The sequence below is a fragment of the Lissotriton vulgaris genome, unplaced genomic scaffold, assembly GCF_964263255.1.
Source record: "Lissotriton vulgaris unplaced genomic scaffold, aLisVul1.2 SCAFFOLD_2481, whole genome shotgun sequence".
Classification (NCBI taxonomy): domain Eukaryota; kingdom Metazoa; phylum Chordata; class Amphibia; order Caudata; family Salamandridae; genus Lissotriton; species Lissotriton vulgaris.
In genome coordinates, this window is record NW_028252459.1 from 163383 (window position 1) to 188598 (window position 25216).

The following is a 25216-nucleotide window of genomic DNA, read 5'->3' on the forward strand; positions in this document are numbered from 1 at the left end:
CTGATGCACCAACTGGCTCCTTGAGCCAATCGGAACCACATCGGAACCCCCTCACAGGTTTTCCTCCGACTGCCATCATTCTAATACGGTGGTCAGACTGTAAACCTACCATGTTGGGCGGAAAGTCTCCAACTGGTGGCCGGAGGCTTTCCTCCTGACATCATAAGATGTCAGGAGGAAAGAAACAGATAATGCAAAATATTGGCCAATATAACTTTCAATTTACATGTACAGCTCAGAAATTTAGATACTGTCTTAGAATTTGATGGTTACTTGATCATCTGATATCATTTCCTTAGTTTGTTTACAGCACTCTCTCATGGGTTGCAGCATGACCACCCATGAGGGGCCGTGCAAAATGGAGCTGCAGGCCTGCCATTGCAGCCTGTGTAAGTTGGTACATGCACCACTTCCTTAAGATACAGGTTTACAATATCTAAGGGTCGCTTCACTTACAACCTATAAGTCACCCCTATAGCAGGCCTTAACAATCCTGAAGGCAGGGTGCTTGGTTCTAAGTGAGAGGGTGCCACTGCATGAGCAGAACACCCCTGTAGCCTACCAAGTCTATTCTCCAGGGTTGTCAGTGATACAGCCATATACAACCTATGGAGTGGCAATACGTGATAGCGTACTGACCACCTTTAAAGTGGCTGAATCAAACCCTTTCGTGTTTCATATCAAGCATTGTGGAATCATACCCCCAAACTGGTAACCAGTGTGGGAGGTATGATTCCATTCCTCAGAAGCGAGCATCGTTGAGTCCCTGGTTTTCCCGGTACCAGCCTTCTAGTCCCGGACAGCACAAAATGGTTGCTGCTGACCAGAGACATATTTCTGCACTTCTGCTGCTGGTCTAAGCTCGAGCAGGGAAAGGCAGAACAATAGGCATCCTGTCACAGGGAGATATGACCACCTCCCCGACAGGATTTAGTGTATTAGGACTGGTTGGATGCGCTTGTCTGCATGAGCAGCATATTTGGTATCCCTGTGCACAGTCCAGTTCAAACCAGAACTGGGAGCTGTTGGCTCATGCTCTGGAATGAAACTGGACAAAGGACATGTGAGTAGCCTCCCCACTGTCCAGACCCTGCCCTGGGAGGGTCCCCCTGAATCTGTCCAACCCTCTCCAGTGGGTACAAAAGCGCTTACCTGGCTGTAGGACCCTAGATTCAACATGGACAGGATTCTGAACTGAAAACACTGAACTGAGACCATATGGACACTCTGGACTTCTTTTGGGCCTGACTTCATCTCCCTCTAAGTCTGAAGCATCATCTGTGCCCATGCACCATACAGGCTCCATGCAGGACCTGTGGAGCATCAAGGAGAACCAAAGATATCTCCCTTGAAGTGAAGGAGTCACTCCCCAGCATCCGCAGGCATGACAAAATGGCTGACCGGTCTGATGTTCCTAAGATCCTACAGACTCTGAAGGCTACAGCAACACAGTAGGTAGGTCCCTATGTTTCTTGAGGTCTGAGCTGCCATATTACCAACTTTGAGACCAGACTTTCTCATGGGGGCTGCAATACATGTACCCCTGTGTACTGCGTTCATTTGCAGTTGCATATGCTTGTTGGCATGTCCCAAGCAAGTGCATTGGGATCCGTGTAGCCCAAACCTCTGGCACCATTTCCTACAAAGAACTTCAGCCTCTTCACACCGAGTGCTCCGCGGGCTGCTGTTTGGTGAAATTGCTTTAGGTCCTCTTGCGACTCGCGGCCTGTGAGCCCACTTGTGGGTCAACTTTACTTTTCTTGGGCTCTCCTGATTCCTCCAGGCCTGCCCTGATTCCCCTAGGTTTGGTGAGTCTTCTGGATCTTTCTGGTCTGTACCGTAACCTTCTTTGACCTTCTATATGGGTTGCCATTGCCAAGGCTTGTTGATGCTCCCGCCAGACACCGACCCCTCTGCACTCGACATCCTTCATGCAAAATATCGTTTGTGGCTCCTGGTTGTCCTCTACATCTCATGATGCCTGTGGCTGCAGAGTCAAGAACCCCCTCAACATCGGTGGGCGTTCGTCTACCGAGCCCCTGGTCACTCCTGAGTGACCCAGGTTCTGTCCCCTCTGCTGTCAGATACCCTTTGACCAGAATCCACCTTTGGATTCCAATGTACACTTTTCTTCCTTCCAGCAGCGGCTCTTCTTCGAAGTCCTTTTTTGGGTCCGATGGCGGGTTTCTAACGACACTTCAGACCTGTGCACCCTGCTTCCCTGGGATTGGTAACTCTGGTACTACGGTATCCAACACTGCGGTGGCTCTCCAACCTCCTAACTTCCTAGGGGTTTCGTCAACATCCACTGGGAAGGGTCCTTAAACTCTAAAACTTCAACCGCGACTCTCCAATAGAATTGTACGGAGCACATGGTCGTCTTCCCACACTGCACCCGTCCTCCGTGGGGACCCTACTTACTCACCTTGGGTGGTTCCTTGGGTGCCAGTGATTCTACAACATCTAGACCCTGACTCGAGTCATGGCTCTTATACCACTATTTTAGTATATCGTCTGGTCTCCCCCTGGAGCCCGGCATGTATTAGTGCTATTTACTATTGTTTCTGTGCTACAGTATTGTGTGCTTTATGATTATCTCAGTGTAGGAGATACTGTGTCATAGTAGAGAGTGCTATATTAATAAATACATATTTTTATAACTACTGTGTGGTTCACATTTCATTTAACCAATACTATAAGGTTGCATTCTGGTAAAACAAGCTGCTTAACATTCCTTCAAGGCTAAGCCTGAAGGCTGCTATCCACAGCTCCCACTTGGGTAGCTTTCTAAAGTTATCTTTGACCTATCAAATCACTATAAGAGTTGTTTGGACTGGTGCAAGGTGCCCACTTGAATTAGTGGACAGCACATACCAGGCCAACTTCGCACATTGTTGATGTAGAATTGATGTTGAATCTGTAAGTCATGCTCTGACTGAAAGCCCTCACGTGAACTATTGGGAAAAAAAGCTACATAACCATTGATGTTTGAATGATTGGGATTTAGATAGAAATGTAATACATTTGATAGCTCTCAAAAATTGCAGATACAATATTGAATCTGTATAATTTGAAGAACCTGATGATGTATTTGTAAGCAATGTTTGTAATTTCATACATGGCTGGATGACATAAGATGGTTCAGAGGATCTTTTTGATATTCACTGGATTGTTTGGATGATGTTTTAAAACATACAGTAAAAAATAAAAGAAAACTGATCAGGTATGATCCAGCGGGCCAAAGGAAATTCAGTCTCATATGTACAACTCTCCACCACAATACTCACCATTATTACTACATTCTACACTAGGCCCATAAATGACTGAGACATGAATTGACCAACTGAATCATATGACCTAATTAATCAAACACCTTTATAAACATCTAATTAAGTCAAAATCATAGGCAATGGATAAACTAATGGTGACTCAAACGAACCAAACAAGACCAGCTTGTCATTTCAAAATCTATTTTATTAACTTTATTATCAGGCAAAGAGCATTTTTAAGTAATTCATTTTATTTGCATTTTAATAAGCAGCATTATTTATTAGAAAGGCACATTAGACTGTCAGTTTAAATCAAAATCAGCATGAGAAATGCTTAAACATTTAGGGAATCATTCCCTAAACCCTATTTCCCTAACTAAACTAAAATGAACCTAAGGACAAAAAGTTAAGTATGGAAGTTCTTACGTGAGAGGAAAGTCCGACAGCATCTCACGAGCACAGGAATAAGCCAACAGTGCTCTTCTCAAGGGGGCAATTTTTATACCTTTTCTCTATCTAAAACTAACTAAAAGAATACAAATAACCGACCAACACGAAACATGATTGGTCGAGAAATGTCACTCCATGAAGTCATTCGCCTTTCACATTGTAAGAATCACGTTCTTTAAGAGCTGCATTGTCCTTTCACTACGTGTGTCACAGGCTCTTCTGAAGCGTGCAACATTTAATAAAAATGTTCGTTGCTTCCTCCGTCCAAGCTTTTCCGCTGCTACACATCCTGTCGTTGGCAATGAAAGGTTATACAATGATTATCTCAACGCTCTGCACAGCCTAGCTTCCGCGTGTGTTTTTCAAAGAATTATGAAGAAAATGTTTTTTTCTTTTCATTCACTGCTGTGCAAGGCCCAACTCGGCAGGACTTCGGACATCCATTTTAGAAATAGGCCACAGGCCTCTTTTAGCATGACTCTAGTATGCAAGGAAACACAAGACATCAATTAATCCAAGAAATTATAATTATTCTGTTACCCACCCCCTTGACTAATGTTAACCCATTAGTCTATGTTACCTAGCATAATGCACAAAAGACAAACAAAACACAATCACATAAAATAACACGACATAACAAAAGCACATTTAAGAGAATGCACATGCTATTATTTAAAACAGCCGCAGTTAATGTTTGACAAAACAAAAGACAAGGTAAATATATTATTTAAACGTATTGACAAACATAACAAGAGCACATATAATTAATACCATATGGTCGTGTTGGTGCACATTATTCTAGGTTGAATCAGTACAAAAGCATGCAAAACTCGTTAATAAATTAAAAATTATGGGAGTTTAAATCAGCGTACTGAATCTAAACTTATCTCTAAAGTCCGCTTCATCAGGTACATTTTTCTACCTAATCATGTTTGGATCTATGCGTCTATGCGCACACACACAAGGAATGTGTACAATGTCTCTCTCTCTCTCTCTTCCCCCCCTACTCATGGAATAGTGGAACTCAAAGCTACTGTTATGTTAGACTGTAATTAAACTTTGGTTTCTTCATTCAAGATTTCAGTCCTAACCGTCCTCCTCATAACCATTGCACACATAAGGTGATGTAAGCAGCCTTCGGGCACCAAATGTGAAGATCCTACCACCTCGTTTAGTGCTTCGATGCCTGAAAGTGCCTGGCATGTGTTTATCAAAATCAAAACTAGAGCAGAGCACATATTGAGTCAAAAATGTGCGCCAAATGTTTGCTTCTTAGTTGGAGCCCAGAATTCTGGGAAAGGGTCAAGCCTGAACAGAAACAGGAGTCTAAGAGGCAAAACGCTTTCAGATTTGGCAAAAAATTGGCGTCTTTTCTTCTCATTCTCCCTTGTTCTCAATAGCTACATTTCCTTTCTCGTTCTGTCTCTCACACACTCTTTCTGAGTTTTACCCCTGCCTCTCTTTTGTCTGTGACCTGTAACTATCTCCTCCATCTTATTCTCCTCCAATTTCTCCACTCCCTCCTCCATTACTCCCTTTATCGCTTTTTCTATTCCGCCCTCTCATTGTTTCCACTCTCTTAATCCACGTGGAAATTCAAAGAACCAAATGCGCTGGCTAGACCTACTCTGCTCCAGCCAGGAGCTTGGACAATGACGTGATAGTGCACTTGAGGGACGCAGGAGAGACTTAGGCTCACTTTTGGTGCAAGAGTCCCAGAGGACACCGGGCCCAGTCCGTCTCAAGGGGCCCGTCCACCTATCCTGCCTAGTTGAATATACCTGTGCCATCTGTATGTCTGCTCTATGTCACCCCGAGTGGGACGGGTGTGCCCAGACGTGGGTCCTGTGCTCTCCAAGCCACTGGAGTCAAGCATTCCTGGCTGAGGAGGGGTGTTACCCCGAAACCGGTCTCAGGATGCTTGATTCCGGGCCTGGACTGTTCTCATAGGGAGCAGGGTCAAGACTGATTTGCATCTGGCTTGGTTCAAGCTGGAATGGCATGAGGATCACACAAAGGATGGATTTAGGCCCAGATCTCTGTACTGGGGTGAATGTATGACAATGTTCTGCATTCTGTCCATCAATTGTTTTTGCATATGTCTGCTCTGTGTCTACAGTCAGAAGACATTCAAAACCTTCAAGGTACATTTGATCATCAGAATTTCGTATGGTCGTGGATTTTATTTGTTTTGAGTTAATTTAGGTCTCGGTGTCTATATAATGTGAATATCGAAATTATAGTAGCAGAATGCTAAAAACACTGCACCTGTCAACTACTACCACATGACACGGCGTGTCCTGCTCTCTCTGATGTGGCCCATGACAGTCTCATTTTTTTCCCCTCTTTTTGGTATTATTTACTCGCAAAAGTGATTTTTTTTTCTTGCTTCACAGCATTGATTTCTTTTGCTGTGCAGGGACCCACTGATATTTTTCGTAGTCTCTTTAAACATTATAAAAATGTTTTTTTAATGCCTGGTTTCCTGTAAAGAGAGAACTCATTAGGCTTGCCTCCATCTGATTTTGCAAACTCTTATAATTTCATATCCGACAGCTGGTAAACTAATGAACAGATGTTTCCATCTTAGATAACGGTCTCTATAAATAATTTAATCTGTGATTAGAAAATTTAGTTTTGATTTTGGCGGATGGGATGCGCCCTCAAACATGTGGTGCATAAAACATACTCATTTATATGGCAGATGGGACAAAGTACCCTGTCCCCCTAACTGTTGGTGAGACCCTTACTCTTTTTGCATTGCTTAATTTGAGCTGATGCTCAGTAATGTCACTTAATTGTTTTCCAGTGCTGGCACCTAATTGTCAACACCATACTTGGAACAGTCTACCACATGATGGCGCTGCTCATCTAATTTAAAGATTAGCAGAACAACGGTTGTTTAGGAATACAATATGCATTACAATTGAAATAGACAAGGTAGTCCTGCAGTGCTATCAAACTTTGTAACAGCCATAGCAATACTTGATTGTTCATTGTTTACGCGTATGCAGTTGTATCTGAGGCACAGAGAATTAGATCCAGACTTAGTCACTATGGAAATTGGTAGCTGCATAGATACGTGCCAAGCACACCCTATCTATATACCGCTCAAGGACTTATTAAAACAATAAAAAGGATTTGCAGTCAATGCAATATCTTTTCCCATTGGAAGGAATGAGAGAAGCAAACAAGGATATGAAAATACTTCCAATTAATGCCCCTTTCAGAACATCTGCCAATGCGTCTTGGTGCAAAACTGTTATTTATAGCTACATTATAGCTACATTTTAACTGTGCATTAAACTTAGTGCACATACTTTTTAAACATTCAAAATATTTTTAAAGCAGAAGACTAAAAAACACTTTTCCTGTCAATTCTAAATCAGATGGCTTTTTATATTGATTATCAAGAATGTCTTCACATAAAGCGCCTAAATTACTCTGTAGGAAAAACTTCAGGGTTCTTGATTGGGACTGCGTTACTAGTTCAGTAGTTCCTGGTGCATGTAGCCCTCAGGCCCTCTGCCCCCTCCTGAGCCCGGAATGTTAGGTTAGTTGTGGCTCCATGAGACCTAAAGAAGGCGCATTGCTTGTCCAGCAGTTGTGATGAACTACAAAGAGGGTTTGAGGAGACATTGTATTTATTTATTTATTATTTGAATTTGTAGGGCGCAACCCAAAAAGGGTTTCCCGGCGCCAGACGGACTTTGTGCTGAGAAATGGCAGGGCATACAGATTAAATTATTGATTAAATAACCAAGTCTTTAAAGCTCGATGAAAAGTAGTGTAGACAGTTTCCTTGCGTAAGGCCAGGGGGAGAGTATTCCAGAGGAACTGACCTAAATAGGAAAAAGATCTTCCCCCATCCTGGTCAGTTTGACTCTAGGCACCACGAAAGTACACTTAGATTCAGACCACAGATGGCTGGTGGGAACAGAGGGGTGAACAAGTGACTGAAGATACTGAGGTGCTGTGCCAGTTTTGATTTTGAACATATAGCTCAGGGCTTTGAACTTATACGATTCTCCACCCTGATCCAATGTAAGCAGCGCAGATGTTCAGTTGTAGAGGAGGCTTTGGGAAACCTGCAGAGGAACCTAGCTGTAGAATTCTGTGCCAGCTGCAGTCTACGGGTCACTGCCCTATTAGATCCCAGGTAAAGTATGTTCCCGTAGTCAAGTCGTGAGGTAATGAGGGCGTAGACCACGTTTTTTTGGGTGGCGGCGGGTAGCATCCAAATAATTTTCCTAAGCCATTTTAAGATGGTAAAGCAAAGTGCAGTGGTTTTAACTGTTTGTTGTTGCATGGTAAGTGCATCATCACTTATGATGCCCAAGTTTCTAACATAGCTGGAGGGCTTTGGGAGATTATCCATCTCAGCGGGCCAATGCATTGGACTCCAAAGGTCTTTTTTTTGCCTAGAATCGGTATTCCCGTTTTTTCACCATTTAACTTAAGAAGATTGTGATTCATCAAGGCAGAAATTTTACTGAGACCCTGTTGGAGAAGAGAGGGTGCAGAAGGGTCAGAGTTGGAGAGGGAGAAAATGATCTGCGAGTCGTCAGCATAAGTGAAGAGTGTTAGATCGGCATGTTCCGTGATGTCTGCTAACGGTCTGACGTACAGATTAAAGAGCAGTGGACTCAGGATCGAACCCTGGGGAACTCCATATGGGGATGTGTAAACCTTGGAGCAAGCTGTGGCAGATAAAATTTGAAAAGTGCGGTTGTCGAGAAAGGAAGTAATCCAGTCAAGAGCTGAACCGCATATGTCTAATGACTTCAGTGTGTGGATTAACAGAAAGTGGGAGATGGTATCGAACGCTGCACTGAGGTCTAACAATATTAGTGCTACTGTCTGTCCGGCATCCATATGCTGTCGAAGTCTTTCAGTGACTCCCAACAGTACTGTCTCTGTGGAGAAACCAGTTCGAAAACCGGATTGAGAGGGATGAAGAATGTTATTAATTTCGGTAAATTGTGAAAGATGGGAATGAATATGCCTTTCAGTGAAAGATGGGAATGAATATGCCTTTCATTGAACAATGCCCACCTCTCTCCTGAGCCTACATGCTACAACTCTGCACGTCTAGCTCTTGATGCCTTCTGCTGGGACCAATAAGAATGCAGGTAAGAAGAGGTGCAGTGTTGCCTACCAAGTAAGTGTATGTAAGGGGCAGCATAACATTTTCTGTGTTTATGAGTGTATGCTTTTGTTTGTGCCATTTATGTACGGGCAGGTGTATATTGGAAGAACTCCCTGAAATCTTGGGGACCACCCATGATGTCCAGTGATCAGCCCTGTCAACTGGTGGTCACCCTTGGCATATAGCAGCAATCCCTTCCATTGGTGCCACCGTTTTCGTTTTTTGGTGCATGTGATGAAGATGTATGGGCATTTGAGGGGTTGCTGTCCACGTACATCAGTACTGCATATACTAAACAAGAAAATCTTGTATTTGGGCATACATTTTTATTTTCAGAAAACGAAAATTTAGACTTTAAAGAAAAAGCTATTATTTGCAGGAAACACATGGAAATTTACAGTGATCGAAATTTGAAAAAAAGGAGTTTATATATCAGATTGGAAGAACATGTTAATTGAAGGCAAATTTAAATAAGATGACAAAACAAGCACATTTATTAAATACATGCAAAACGGACCTTTTAATACGGACACCCTCATGACTTGTGGCCTGGGATGGGTCAATTTCTTATCCCTTCCACCTCTGGAGGTATTAATATTAAGGGCAGGGAAAAACAGCCCATTGTGAGTTGGATGCTGAAGGCCCTCTACAAAATTAGAAGTTACAATGAAATTGGGAATATCATGCTCCATTACCTAGTTATGACACAGAGTAGAGGTGCGGGTGAAACTTACTAGGTCCACACCTCTTTCTAATAACGATTGGGCCCAAATAAAGGTCAGACTCATAATGAGGGCCTGAGTGGAGGAACACGTATTTCTAACTTTATTTGCATGGTACTGGTGGGCACTTATTGGTAAGGTGTTAAGAGTATAATAATGGTTTAACATATGAGATATATGATGTCTGCATCTATATGGTCAATCATTCAATCAACAATCATGTGGCTTAAAAAGCGTGACGTAAGGGTCTCAAGGCACTGGGGTGGGGGGGAGCTGCTGGTCCATCAGAGGCACTCTGGTTCAGCCGAAGTCTTGAGGTCCTTCCTGAATTGAGGCAGTGGCAGTGATTGCCTGAGGTGGAGAGGCAGGGTGTTCCAGGTCTTTGCTGCGAGGAAGGAGAAGGATCTTCCTCCGGCCGTGGTCTTGCGGATAAGTGAGACATGGCCAGGGCCAGTTTGGTGAAGCGGAGGTGTCTGGTGGGTGCGGGAAATGCGCAGCGGGGGTTAAGGTACCCAGGTCCAGCATTGTGTAGGGCTTTGTAGGCGTGTGTGAGGATCTTGAAGGTGATGCTTTTGTTGACTGGGAGCCAGTGGAGGTCGCTCAGGTGGCCAGTGATGTGGCTGCTGCAGGGGATGTTGAGGGTGAGTCTGGCTGAGACGTTCTACATGTTCTCTAGTTTACTTGAGGAGTTTCTGGTTGATGCCACATAGAGTGCGTTGCCATAGTTGATTCTTCTGCTGATGAGTGCATGGGTAACTGTCTTTCTGGACTTAATGGGGATCCACTTGAAGATCTTTCTGAGCAGGCATAACATGTGGAGGCAGGATGATGAGACAACATTGTTCTTGCAGCTCATGGTGAGTGAGGAGTCCAAGATGATGCAGAGGTTCCATGTGTGGTCCGTTGGTGGTTGGGGTTTCAAGTACTATGGGTCACCTGGAGTCTTTCCAGGTGGAGGGTGTGGAGCCTATGATGAAGACTTTGGTCTTCTCTGAGTTGAGCTTGAGGCAGCTGTTCTTCATCCATGTGATGACAGCCTTCACCCCACTATGAATGTTGCGACTGTGGGTTTGTTGCAGAGGAAGCGAATCAGCTGTTTGTTGTAGGTATAAGAGACGACATTGAGTCCATGGTTCCTGACGATGGCTGTGAGCAGGGCTATGTAGATATTGAAGAGAGTGGGGCTCAGTGAGGAACACTGAGGCACTCTGCAGCGGATCTCTGTGGGTTCAGAGTGGAATGGTGGTAGTTGGACTCTCTGTGTTCGGTCGGTGAGGAAGGAGCGGGTCCATTCCAAGGCTGTGTCATGGATGCTGGCGTTGTCGAGTCTTGTGCATAGGGTACTGTGGGAGACTATATCGAATACGCCCGAGAGTTCCAGGAGGATGAGGGATGCAGCTTCGCCTCGGTTGAGGAGGGTGTGGATATTGTCAGTTGCGGTGAGGAGTGTGCGCTCAGTGCTGTGGTTGCTTCGGAGGTCAGATTGGGAGAGGTTCAGGATGTGGTTCACTTTGATGAACTTGGAAAGTTGCACATTTATGGCCTTTGCAATTACCTTGGCTGGGAAGGGTAGAAGAGAGATGGGTCTGAAGTTCTTGAGGTCTGTCAGGTCGGCTTAGGGTTTCTTCAGCAAGGGGTTGATCTTTGTGTGTTTCCAGTCTTCTGGGAAGCTGGCGGAGTTGATAGAGTAGTTGATGGTGCAACATAGTTCGGGGCTATGGTGGTGCCGGCTCTGTTGAAGATGTGGTGCGGCAGGGGTCCGAGGGTGCTCCAAAGTGGATTCTCTTCATGATCTTGAGGGTGTTGTTAGTGTTGAGGAGAGTGCAGCTGAGTAGGGTCTGCTGGGGTCCGGTGTCGGTAGGTGCAGTGGTTGTGGAGCGGAGGGTGGGAGGGTCTTGGATATCAAGGCTAACAAAGCTGTTTTATATCTCCTTAATCTTACAGTGGAAGAAGGTGCTGAGGTTGTTGCAGAGGGCTTGGGAGGGTGGGAGGTCTGCTGTCCCTGTGCTGGGTCTGGTAAATTCTTTGACTACAGCAAAACGTTTTTTTGCTATTGTGTCTGTAAACTAACCAGATGCTCCGCTGTCTGAGCCTGTAATACCTGTCTAACCTGAAGGACACTTCAGCTGCTCATTGCCTGAATGTGTGAAAACGTGGGCATTTTTTTATTTTAATCCCCATTTAGAGCACAATTTCTTTCACTTTAGTAGATTTCTATTCATATTGTATGATTGAAAATCTAGTTGAAAGAGGTAAGCAGGAAGATAAAAGGGATTATGACATCGAATTTAACACTGTAGAGGTTTTTATAAAAAGATAGCAGTGTATGTAAAATTACATAACTGAATAAATGACAACTCTGAAACTGTATTTGTTCTAGCTAACAACTTTTAAAACCGATGACAAAATATTTAGTTAATGCAGTGAAAACACATTTCTGTTGCCTTTTCACTTTGTCGTTTCTGTCGTTATTGCAAGACGCATTAAGAAATGCTACAGAAGGCACCAAGATGTATTGCTAATATGTTGAGCTTAAAAAAATGTATGCATACCCCACATTAACCATGGAAAACTCCATACATGTTTCTAATCCATGCTGGTTATGTTTGTTATCGAACTACTAGAGTATAGACAATGATGTGGGCTATTCCTAATACCGCCATAAGGCAAAGTTTTGCAGTTATTTCCCTGGTGATTTATTTTCTCATTCATCCATTTCCACGTTTGATTTTTTCATAAGGAGATCCTCATTTGATAAAAGCAGTGGCTTCTCCAGGAAGTGCAAAACACCCCCCCTCCCCCATCTTCCAATCCTGATGAACTGAGGGTTAGTACTCCCAAACTGTGCTTTTTAATCTGATTCCAGAGAACTTCCTCGAGCAAAAACTGACCTGCTTGAGTAAAACGAAGCTTCAGCATTTAGGGCTCGTAAGTCACTGACATGTAAAACATTATTGTTAAATAGTGGCCTATTAAATAAGAACCTAGGAAGAGCGGATAATGTTCATGTAATTGAAAACGTGATCTTACTATTAACATATGCAAGTGTGCAAACCTACTTATCTGAGGTTTTCCCATAGTTCATTACATAGATTTGCGTAATAATGCAAAAAAACTACTTATTTTTTTAATGAGTCGGTATGAAATTTCAGGAGGTGTAGCCCCCCCCAGATCCAAACACTGCTTGAGTCAGAACATTTCATGTTCTTGCTCCATGTTTGTGAAACACCCTTTTCTTTTCCTGCATAGTGTCAACAAAAAAAAGTCAATTCAGCAAGCAGTGGAAGACATTGCAATTTCCAAATAGGTACATTGCACATATGTATGCTACTGCTTAGACAGTGTTAAAATGCCTTATAATGCATATATTGTACAAAAAAATTAACTATAAGTAAACTAATGTAAAGTGCATTTACCATATCTCTTATGGCCAGCGCTTTTGTAATTACCTTTCCCAACCCCTCAGATTACCTATGTTTCAATAGTGTTGAGTAAAGCCGACTTCATCTAGGCTTGTTTTAGAGCTTATCTCATGATGCGTAAACCAAGGAACTTTATCATTCATTGGAATGTTACGCCTTCCTGTAATTGTGTTATAGTTTTTCCAGATATTCCCTCCAATAACTTTACAGTTATTTTTTTCTCCGACAAATTCCCATATAGTATCTGTTGGGCCCAGGAGCCTACATCAATCTGGGAATTTGGGACAGTGTTTTTAGATTCCCCTGTCGTTCCTAACTTTCCTCGCCACCTAAGGGTGTTTAGAATTCAGTGGTTTTTCAAAGTCTCATCATTTGTTTCCTGGTGGTGATCATCACACTAAAATCAACTTCTATTGATTAATTAGATTGCTCTCCTATAATCTCTAAAATTCCTTCAGATGGGGTTATGATAATGGATTTAGGCTTCATTATCAGATAAGACGTCTATTGATCTTTTCCCAATGCAAGAGAATATGCAAACAAATAGAACTCAAATGCATCAGTGTTCTTGAGAGCAGTAAGTACGGTTGACTTAATCCCGATTTTGAACATTCTCTCTGTGGTTAGATAAAGGTGATTCAAAGTGAATTTCAATTTTTTTATTGATTGTTATGGTGCAAGTCCAATTTGGCTTTGTTATGTTGTTATAATCGTTCCTAAGCGCTATTCCCATTTTAATGCTGCTCTTTCTCCATATCCTTGATGTTTTCTTTATTTCATTGCTTTATAATGTTGAGATGTGGTTCTTCATGATTGACTCTTCCAAAATAATTTCCTCTACTTACTATGAATTGCTAATAAAAATTGAATGTGCAGAACAAAGAATAAAGGCAGATGGATATAAAGAAAAGGTGTGATGCCTACCTTACTAGCTTCTTGATGGTCTGTAAATGTATCCATAGTCAATACACTCTCTTTTGCGCTCCTCTGTCAAATCACATTTACAGACCATTTCCTGACCTTTATACTGCTGAAAATCTAACCACCTGTTAGATTCTCCACAGATTGAGACTTTTTCTCAAAAGATTACCATTTGTAGATCCTTATTGTATGAATCAGGGTTTACAATTTGTGGTTTCAGGTAAAAAAAGCTTGCGCTGCGAGGTTCTGTTTAGGTGGACACATAAGTTCTTACACATGAGTCCATTGAATTCCTTTACCTTTACTCTAATAGTTAAAGTTCTTTAAAAATCTTAAACATATTAATATTTAAACAGCTGGAAATAACATTTAAATCCCCGAGTGCTGATAACATTTTGTGGCTTCTTGACCTCAAAATACTGTGGTATCTTGAATAGTGAAGTAAGGCAGTCAGCAAATGGATCCAGCCTGTGTAGTAACAAAAAAATATTACGCATTGCATTGTGATGTATGACAATAGTTTGTATGCGTGACTAACACTGTATTTCAAATTTCAAAGTTGGAGTCTCCACAGCTGTGATTTTTGTCTCTTTTTCACTCCTCAGTGCAACCAGCTGACATGGCAAGACGCAGTGCACATAAGTTCCCTCCGAGAGAAAATAATTCTGTTATACCAGACCTTCGTCCTAAAGGGACCTGCGATGAAACATATGATGTCCCTCCCAATGAGGATGCCTTTCCCATATATGAGGAACCTCCAAAAGGAACTAGTGATGAGGTAAAAGATGGTGATTTTCCTAAATTCACAGGAAGCTCCAAGATATATGATGACGTTTCCTCAAATGACAACGATTGGACCTCGTATGATGATGCATCTAAATTCACGGCAAGTTCTGAGATATCTGATGATATTTCTAAAAGACATACATGCATTGGAACATCTGAACAGCCGCACATGGGAAAAAACACTGTTAACCATAAAATGTCTCCCTGGGTATCGATGCGCCCCCTGCCAGATGTGCCAACCCAGAGGCGTACCCCTAGTAGGAATGGGGCACCACCCACGGTGGAGATCAGTGATGCATATGAAGACACTGCCACATATCTGGAGGTGCTTCCAGCCTTGACAACCCCAGAGACAGATCATGTGTATGAAGACGTGGGGACTCTCAGCAGGACAGACCAGCAGCAGCAGCTGGCAGTGAGTGAACTGATCATGACTGAATCTAGCTACATTCAAGACATCCAGCTCATGGCTACGGATATTCGATCCCAGCTGCAAAAGGTATGCTTAAAACCTGCCAGACAAGACATAAACTCATTGCTTAGTGAAATAAAAAATATAGCAGCCTCACTTCTCAACAGGAAAAAAGTGTACTGCGTAGGCTTAGAAATACCTGATAGGTTACCAGATGGGGCTACTGACCCTGTTGATTTAGATTTCTCGTTGCCACAGAAAATGGCCTTGCCCTCTTTTAGGTGGCATCACTTTACCATTGCTAAACGTTGAGTTGAAAGCCTCAGTTTCTATTACAATGTTTGTACTAAGTTTAAATGACCAATATCAAACCAGTAGGTCTGGTTTGCTTCAGGTGCACGTCTTCTTTGAGATACATGCCTTGTGTTGTTGTGTGATCTGTTTGGATGCATTTTGGAAGGTAACAGGGCCAGATGGCAGGAATAGGGCTAGAATTAAGCACATTGGTTACGTTTGTGTAGGGAGCTGAACAGTGGAATGTCAACTTGAGCGTGTCTGTGTGATATGTGATCTCGCCCTCGATGAGGTTTCCACACATGGCACAGGCTGTTAGCTGGTAACCACAAAATGAACTTAGTGTGAAAAAAATGGTTTTAATGAATGGTTTAACTAGTATGTCTAAGATGTTTTTCATTTGAATGGGCTACTTGCATATTGCTTCTTGCTTCACTACCGTTGTTTTGTTACAGTATGTGCTGCCATTTTATTTGTACTTTTTTTAAGCGTAGAAATGTATTTTTCTGTACAGTAACACGTTGAAGTCATTATAGGTTTCACTTGGAGGAAGTTAGGTTTTCTGTGCAGTAAAGTCAGACTTATGGGATGATGTCAGAGTCTCCACCCTCTTTCTAGCTCATTGTTTTTCTTTATAGAATTTAGAAAATTGACACAGAATGCAACTAAAAAAGGGAACTTTGACAGAATAAAGTAAGGAAAAGGGCATCTCGAATGAATTCTCAACCTAGGCAGGGATGTACCCTGCAATCTGCCCAATTGCCAGTCCGACACGGGAAACAAGCTTTACAACGCAACGTTTACACCGCACTACCATTACAACAAAACTTTTACAACGCAACATCCATTACAATGCATGCATTTACAACGCAACCATTACAACGCATGACACTAAAACGCACACCACTACAACGCACGCCATTACAACGCAGTCATTACAACGTATACAATTACAACGCATAGCATTACAACACATCTATCCAACACTTACCCTACTGTTGCACCCCCTGGAGTTAGAATAGTAATTTTTACCCCTACACTATCCAACACTTACCCTACTGTTGCACCCCCTGGAGTTAGAATAATAATTTTAACCCCTACACTATTCAAAACTTACCCTACTGTTGCACCCCCTGGAGTTAGAATAGTAATTTTTACCCCTACACTATCCAATACTTACCTTACATGCAATGTAATGTTATGCGTTGTAATGGTATGCGTTGTAAATGTAGTATGCGTTGTAATGGTATGCGTTGTAATAGATGTTGTGGTGTAAAAATTGAGTTGTAAAGGTAGGCGTTGTAAAAGTATGCGTTGTAACGTCATACATCCGTCCCACACATTGGAGTGATGAAATACTTTATGGCAATGACCTCTCTCTAGTATAATAAGGAGAACCACAGTCCCCTCTCGTCTCTGACTCTACTGGGAAAGGTTTCATAGTATGTGATGAGGGCACTGTCCCTGTCCGATCCCATCTTTGCACAAGAAGCTATGAAGGAGATCTGTTAAGATTGGGTAATAAAATATCAGAACTTCGTCACACAAGCTCATCTGATATTTTGTACTTTTCCGTGGTTCACTCAAGGGACCTTATCCTTCAAGAATTGTTCCCACTCTCATTCAAAAGGCAGTGTGATGACTTCCTCGCCACAAAGTACTATTACGTTTTTGTGCATCACATATTACAGTTCATCCCTTGAGTTGCCAAGTGTGTTATAAATGAGTTGATTATCTGCAAAAACTGCATATTTATCTTATTAGAAACTCTTCAACTTCAGGTGAATGGGGAGATTTAAGAAATGTCCCACTTCAATGACTTTAAATTTGAGGAAGCACTCCCCGGCCCCTCGGACACTCAGGCACCTACTACCCAAACAACACAGGACCAGAATACCTGACCAGAAAAGCAAAACATGTGCTTACACTTTCACTAACCCTCCAGGCACCTATCTGCATCACTCTCACTTGCACACATTCCCAACATCCGCAAATGCAAAACTGGAAGTCGCTCATTTTCGTACATCGCACCCAAGACATTAAACAAAATCCCTCTACACATCAGCGCCTCCTCAATACTTCTTGAGTTCCGCAAGAAGCTGGAGACCTGGCTCTTCAAATATGCACCTTGGGGACCTACACACCTGCCCAAGTGCCTGGATACCCTCTAAGGCTATTGGTGCGCTATACAAATCAAAATAATGTAATATAACATAACAGCTTGTTTGAACACTAAATAGTAATTTTTAGTGCCTAACTAGGGAAGAGTAAAAATCACTGCATCCGCCACAGAGCCCTTTAAAGAATGCTTTGACACACAATTCCTTAACATGGCAAATCAGCTGCTGCATCAATTCGGCAGATCCATCAGAAGAGGAAAAGCAGAGGCAAGCATGAACATGCTCTCCTGTGCAGCTAACGGGATTGAAATTACTGTGCTCAGGTGCACAGGCTGATGAGAGACCTCAGCAGTCCCATGTCGAAAACTGGAAGGACTCTTTCCATCTTCCCAGTTACCACCATAAATTCAGAAAATATTGCTAATTTTGGTGCTACTTGGGGATAACTGTAGGGATTAAGTAATCTATTGCATGTAAAATAAAGTACTCCTGTGCTGAAATTAAAAATACATCAAAATTATTTTTCTCTTATAGGTTCCTTGTTTAATTCAGATGTAGAGTGGGCTTTCTGTGGAGATCACTGGGTGAGGAAGACCAGTGCACTTCCATAGCACCAACTGGTTGGAGTAGGTGGCTCCACAGGAAAAGAAAAATGAAGTGTTACTGGAGCAGAGGGATGATGGTAGAGGAATTGAAGAGGGGCACCTCACATGTGTAGGGGGGCAGGGATGCGATTCAAAAGAAAAAACCCAGATGCATATCTGTCATGGTCTGTCACTTCTTGGACCCTATCATTGGTAAAAATTATTTTATCACAACTGACCCACCTATTTAGGTCGAAGGCCTAAAAGGCTGCGCTTGCGCAGTCTTAGGACGGAGATTTAATGACTCTTAGTAGCGCAGAAGGTCCTGCCTCCCTGCCCTGTCTCTCCTTCATTGGCTGGCTTCCTAAACGGAGGCCAGCCATTGGAGGAGAGATCCGTCACTCCGATGTAGCCCCGTCCTTTTCGGATTTGGGGGCGTAAGTTTTGCTGTTCTTTAGACAGTGACGTCGTCCGTCACTCAGCACAGCAAAACCACGCCCCCAATTCCGAAAAATTTCAAAAGTTTGTGGCCGCCATTTTAAGTCTCCTTAAGATGAGGTAGGCTGCTGTCCTCATTTCCCGCTGTCTTTTTCCCGCCACCCTCCCGCTGTCCGTCTCTGTTTCCGCCCTCCTCCCGCTGATTAGGTCGGCCATTGTATTCTTCCCCGCCGTGTCTTTTTCCCGCCCCCTCCCGCTGTCCGTGTTTGTTCCCGCCCTCCTCCCGCGACTCTAGCTGCCCACGTCACCGCGGCGACGGCCCGCTGCTGAGCCGAGATTGCAACCTGGGCGCTTTGCTGAGGGGCCTTTCTTTGCAGCCAGGATGGGCGCACAGCTGAGGTGAAGTAAAGTAGGCACCACGTGGGTGCTAGCGCGTAAGTAGCGTGCTCTAAAGATGCACGCTTTTAATATGAGCGCATGGTAGAGGAAAAAAAAACGAGCCTTAGACTGAAACCTTCATGGCCGAGGCTCGCCTCATCTGTCTCTGATCACGGGCTTGAGGCATCTTCTTTATGTATGATGTGTGTGTGCCGCTAGCCGTGTCTCCTTTCCCGTCCCCCCCGCCCCCGTTGTCCATGTCTCCTTTCCGGCCCCCCCCTCCCGCTGTCCGTGTCTCCTTTCCACCCCCCCCCCGCTGTCCGTGTCTCCTTTCCGGCCAACCCCCCCTCCGCTGTCCGTGTCCCCTTTCCCGCTCCCCCCCCCGCTGTCAGTGTCTCCTTTCCCGCCCCCGCTGTCCGTGTCTCCTTGTCAGCCTTGTAAAAGGATTCTCATATTCGGCCACATTGTCAGTAAATGTTTGCACTTATCTGGCTTTTAAACATGTGAATCTACAAGCTTTCCATGCTTTTTCAAGCATCTAAGATAACCTCGTGAAATAAACGTCAACCGCAGTGAAGTGCCAATTTAATCTTTTCTTTCTTCCGAGGTCAGAATATGTACCATTGAGAGGGGTACTATTAACATAGAGTTGTAATTGAATGAGAATGCATACATTTTTAATGGCAATATTATTACATTGTCTGCCATTTAATCCTATCACGCATGCTACCCAGGATCACGTTTATACCAGCAGTGAATGCCACTGAATTTGATTCCATCTGGTCAAAAACACAGTCACCTGTTCTCCTTTTGTAGCTGTGTGCTGGTGGGTTGACCTCTTTATACTTAACCCACTTAACACGCGACAACTCGCCTCGTCCTGAAGCCCGCCAGCCCCTCGCTGCAGGGTTCGAGCCCTTCCTGAGCCCGCTGATCTGCACATCCTGCCGCACTGTGTCTGGTAGATTGTGCTCTATAACCCTTATTCTGTGCCCGCTTTCACCATATATAGCCTGTTTGTAGTATTATTTTTGTAGTTTTCTGTTTTGTAGTAGTCTGTGCCAGTTTTTCACGTTATTTAGCCTGCTTAGTAGTACTTTGTAGTTAAGGGCAGCCTTGCCCTCTGCTGTTGTCTGTTCTTTTCCGCCCCTGCTATCTCCGCCCGGTGACCCCACCCCGCTCCCCGTCCCTCCCCCTACAAGTGCCGGCCGCTGCAGGGAGCGCCAGTGAGTCCTCGGACCTCGGTCCCAGGATCTCAGTCCCCTAGGCTGGTCCGCGGCACTCGCCTTGTCCTGAAGCCTGCCAGCCCCTCGCTGCAGGGTTCGAGCCCGCCCGGTCTGTATTGCCCTGCCGCAGTGTGCCTGGTGCTTGTGCCTTGTCACCTGTCCGTGTCTCCTTTCCGGCCCCCCCCCGCTGTCCGTGTCTCCTTTCCGGCCCCCCCCCCCGCTGTCCGTGTCTCCTTTCCCGCTCCCCCACGCTGTCAGTGTCTCCTTTCCCGCCCCGCTGTCCTTGTCGCCTTCCCCCCTTTCCCGCTGTCCGTGTCTCCTTTCCCGCCCCCCCCTCCCGCTAACCGTGTCAGAGAAGTTTGCGCAGGCTGTCTGCTTCCTCTTGGTGGACCTGTATCTGCTGACTCATCAAACTGAGAAAGCATCTTCTCGTGGTCCTGGAGAAGATGATTTTGCAGGGAAGCAGTATTACTAAAAATGGGAAACATAACGAGGTGAGTCAGTTATTGCAGATCTGCACTAAATAGTGCATTGGGTCTGATGCTTCAGGGAGATGCTGTTTTTCACCCCTAATTTACTTTGTGTAGTATGTTTCCCAGGTGCCCATGCTTTTTTCCCATGTGTGTATGTTGCCTTCGGAATAGAGATGATGTAACTAAATGGATTGACCATATGTATGTATAGCAATATGTACAGCTGGAAAACTGCTTCATAAATTGAAATCTCAATTACAGAGTACTAATGGGACATCGTAAAGCCTCACTGGTTGGGATCATTCATGCAAGTTGTGTATATCAGTTCACTCATTTTTTTAACATATTCTATTGGTTTCAGAGATAACATAAGAAAACAGCAAGATCTCCCATAGGAAAAATAGATAACACAACATTCGCTGGTGGGATCGTCATCTCAGTCCAACATTAGACCTTCAAATGAGTGTTGATGCTCAACTTTTCTCTCATTTGGTAGTCCACCATATCTGATCACCAGGCCTTTTCTCGGACACAATCAGTAGTTCCCCCATACAATTGGCCCCTAAGAGTCAGAGACGCCAAACATGCCTTCTCTAGAGAGCCCAGGGTTCCCTTATTGTTTCACTTACAAATGTGCTGCTACAAGCTTTTTCCTTGATTCTGCAGAGGGTGGTAATGCCAAGGAGTGTGATATGCCTGTGATTCTCAGAAAAGGACAGGACTGGTTTTGCTGTGATGCATCAAAGGGAGTCGTCATTCTGATTCAGGGTGGGCGCTTTCTTTGCCACAGACCTTTTATTCATAAGTAGAAAGCTGTACCTTTTTGAAAATTGAGAGGAGTTGTAAATTGTTGTGAGCATTCCTGTGATACAAATGATAGGTAAAGGCAGGGTATGTTGGACGATATTGCTGAAAAGTGAGCAGCACTGTGAGTGGCTCTGTCTGTGTGTGTGAGTGGCTCTGTCTGTGTGTGTGAGTGGCTCTGTCTGTGTGTGTGAGTGGCTCTGTATGTGTGTGAGTGGCTCTGTCTGTGTGTGTGAGTGTCTCTGCCTGTGTGTGTGAGTGGCTCTGTCTGTGTGTGTGAGTGGCTCTGTCTGTGTGTGTGTGGCTCTCTGTGTGTGTGTGTGGCTCTGTGTGTGTGTGTGTGGCTCTCTGTGTGTGTGAGTGGCTGTGTGTGTGTGAGTGGCTGTGTGTGTGTGAGTGGCTCTGTGTGTATGAGTGGCTCTGTGTGTGTGAGTGGCTGTGTGTGTGTGTGTGGCTGTGTGTGTGTGAGTGGCTCTGTGTGTGTGTGAGTGGCTCTGTGTGTGTGTGAGTGGCTCTGTGTGTGTGTGTGTGAGTGGCTCTGTGTGTGAGTGGCTCTGTGTGTGTGTGTGTGAGTGGCTCTGTGTGTGTGTGTGTGTGTGAGAGTGGCTCTGTGTGTGTGAGTGCCTCTGTGTGAGTGAGTGGCTCTGTGTGTGTGTGTGTGAGTGGCTCTGTGTGTGTGTGTGAGTGAGTGGCTCTGTGTGTGTGTGTGAGTGGCTGTGTGTGTGTGTGTGAGTGGCTGTCTGTGTGTGTGCGTGGCTCTGTCTGTGTGTCTGTGTGCCTGGCTCTCTGTCTGTGTACGTGGCTCTGTCTGTGTGCGCGGCTCTGTGTCCGCGAATACTCTCTAGTACTCTCTAATGCTCACCTATTGCCATTGTAAATGACAATACCATTTATCTATGTTTTTTTTAAAAATGAAAAAAAATGTCATGAGCAATGCCAATAGCTCTACATTTCATAATGCCGAGACCATTGCATTGTAAATGCTTGTTTTATACTATGGCCCAAACTATTCTGTTTGTTTTCCATCTTCCAGCTAATTATCGAACATCTGGTAGACCAGGAATGCTGGTTGATCTGGTTCAGGGATACTCAACACTCTTTTCTACAGTCTGATCTTTCTTTCATGTCAGTGCTTGGTGCACCCTTTATCTATAATAATGTAGTTACAATTTTAGCAGCAGGAGAATCCTTTTAGGACAAGCTATTCTCTGCTTTGGAACTCGATGCTTCAATCAAAGCCTTCCTCCCTCCTCCTGGTTTTCCAATGAGCTTTTGACTGTTAACAGGAAATGTAAAGCAATAGGAAGATCATGTGGAAAAAATGTTTGCCCTGAGTCTAAAGAGATTTATAGTAAAAAAAAAGATCATAAACGTATCCGCCCAACATGCACCACATACATTGTTTCTAAAACTGAAAGGCAAAAAACGCATCCAACGGACCTGTCACCATTATAAAGCTCATAGTTAATGCTGAGTCTTGTAAGACTACAGTCCCTTCCTGGCAAACACTGTGCAAGACCATTTAAATTGTTTTCCTTGATAAAATAGCAAAACTGAAGCGAAAATTGATTTACAGCCATTCCTTGATTCCATGTACATCTCTTCATCTTCGATAGACATGAAAAACGTATCCTCACAAAAGTTATTTCACCAGGCTCTTCAGCCCAGCCCTTGTAAACAGAGCTTCAGCACTCCCAAAACGTCCAACTCACCTTTTGTCCTATTAATTCTTCGTTATGAACACATCAGCAATGTTACTGGTGTGCGCAATTCTTGGTGTGAAAGACGTTTGTTTTACATATGATTATTTTATTTTTAAAACTTATTATTGGGAATGCAGGGAATACATTTTGCTACAAGGTTTGCGGTAGATAGAGACGTTGGTATTATATTTTTAGTAAAATATATTGATACTCTGAATATTCCTTTACTGCAGGAAGCATTAATAATTGTGTTGTATGACGTATTGATGCTATCAAATACCTTCAAAGTTTCCATCGCTGTGGAACTGTAGTTGGTCCAGTTTAAACTGCACAATAGCAATAACAACCAGATTAATATCCGACTTTGTCCTGCATATGTGACATTATCAAGCTTCATGCATGGCCAATATGATAACTGTTTGTTTAACAGTCGCATTCCAAATATAGGGATCTCTAAATCCATTCCTCTACAATATGCTGTTAAATAATCTAGATGTATTCTTTTAAATAGGCCTGGCCGTGAAATAAGGCCCCGCTTATGGTGTTTGCAGAGTTTTTGCCACTCCATGTAGCACGCAGAGTTTAGAAAGTCTCCAGCTTTTTCCTTGCTCACGCTTGCCAGCGTTAAGTTGGCGAGAGCGAGCGAGGGAAATCTTACTCATGACCACCTCCTGGCAAGATTTCTCAACGTGGGTGGACGCGGATGTTCGATCCCGCTCATGTTGAGAAATCTTCTGTTCGCGTTGAGGAAGCTGCCGCTCGAGTAGAACATCTACTCAAGCAGCAGAAAGAAGCTGTGCCCTCTTTTTCTGATTTTCCAGTGCCGGACAAACACCTGGTGCTACAAATCATTGCGAACCGAGCAACTGAATGCACTCTGCTGCTTGCGGAATTCTACATTGCGTGGCAGAGTTTCTGGGTCACTATGCAGGACTCCACGAACTACGCCCAGGCCTACTTTTAAACTTGAGCTTTGTAAAATTGAATCTGCTTAGAATAAAATAGCTAGGTCTTTATTAGGATTATCTTAATGTGGGATGTGATATTTATCGTACATAATAAAATCCCACACCACAGCCTTCTAGATATGTCGGTGCGATAAATAACACCTTATCTGAGCTTTTCACATAATGGGGCATGACCTGATGATTTTGTGCTTACTGTATTTTAATTTAATTTTAATTTTGTGCTTACTGTATATTAATCCGCATGTGATGTTATTCACAGGGGATTTTTCTGTGATATTTTTCAAAAGGTTTGTTCTGACAAAATGTGTTGGGGAATGCAGACTTTGTTATGTTTTTCGGTTTCATAGAGTGCGCTTACACCCGAAGGTCTCATGGGGCTAAAGCTTGCCCCTTACCATTGAGTAGAAAAAAGTACAGTTTTTAGTGTTTTTCTAAACAATGAGAGTGAAGGAATGAATCTGCTAGAAGGTGGTAGTTAATTCAGAGTCTGTTTTGTTTTGATTTCCAGATTCCGGCTGTTGCTGTGGATGAGCTTCTGTCAAACACAGATGAAATTCTTAGGGTGTCCCAGGCGTTTCTGGAGGAGCTGAAGCAGTCTGACTGTCAAGAGCAGGACCAGCTCTGCTTGATTGGTGCGTTGAACTGTTAGGTTTCCTAGGCTCAGGGGCGCCTCTAGGCTCATGGCGGCCCTAGGCAAGGAGCATCGGTAGGGAGGCCCGGAAGAGGGGGTCCGGGCGGGGCGGAGCGCGGAGGCCAGTGAAGAGGGGGGGGTCAGGGTGTTTTGAAGTGGAACAGAGCCGGAGGCCGCCAAATCCCTGCCAGGGGCCGCCACGCAAATATGTATCCATCCTCAGAGGATTATTATATTAAGGATATATATTGGGGTGGTGGACCCTGGGGTTTGGTGGCCCTGTGCAGGTGCACAGCTTGCACATGCCTAAGGCCGCCCCTGCTTTAAACCGAAGTTTCTGCTTTCTCTCTCCCTACAGCCTATGCTTTTTCTACTTCACCACTTGGTGTCTACCAGTTGTTGCTCTCCCGAGGGTTTCCAGGCCTTCCCTCGCCCCTATTTCCAACTCCCTGGCTAATATAAAGCC

The 25216-nt window shown here is 43.9% G+C and overlaps 1 protein-coding gene across 1 annotated transcript in view; it reads left to right on the forward strand.

The window, feature by feature from the left end:
- LOC147662569 (rho guanine nucleotide exchange factor 37-like) overlaps positions 1 to 25216 on the forward strand; it is a gene marked incomplete at its 3' end in the record, with an annotated part of 240177 nt that overhangs the window by 46898 nt on the left and 168063 nt on the right. The window contains exons 2-3 of the mRNA XM_086951077.1: positions 14539 to 15218; positions 24628 to 24751. Coding sequence (XP_086807203.1) covers positions 14553 to 15218; positions 24628 to 24751 — 790 coding nt within the window. The remainder of the gene's footprint in view (positions 1 to 14538; positions 15219 to 24627; positions 24752 to 25216) is intronic.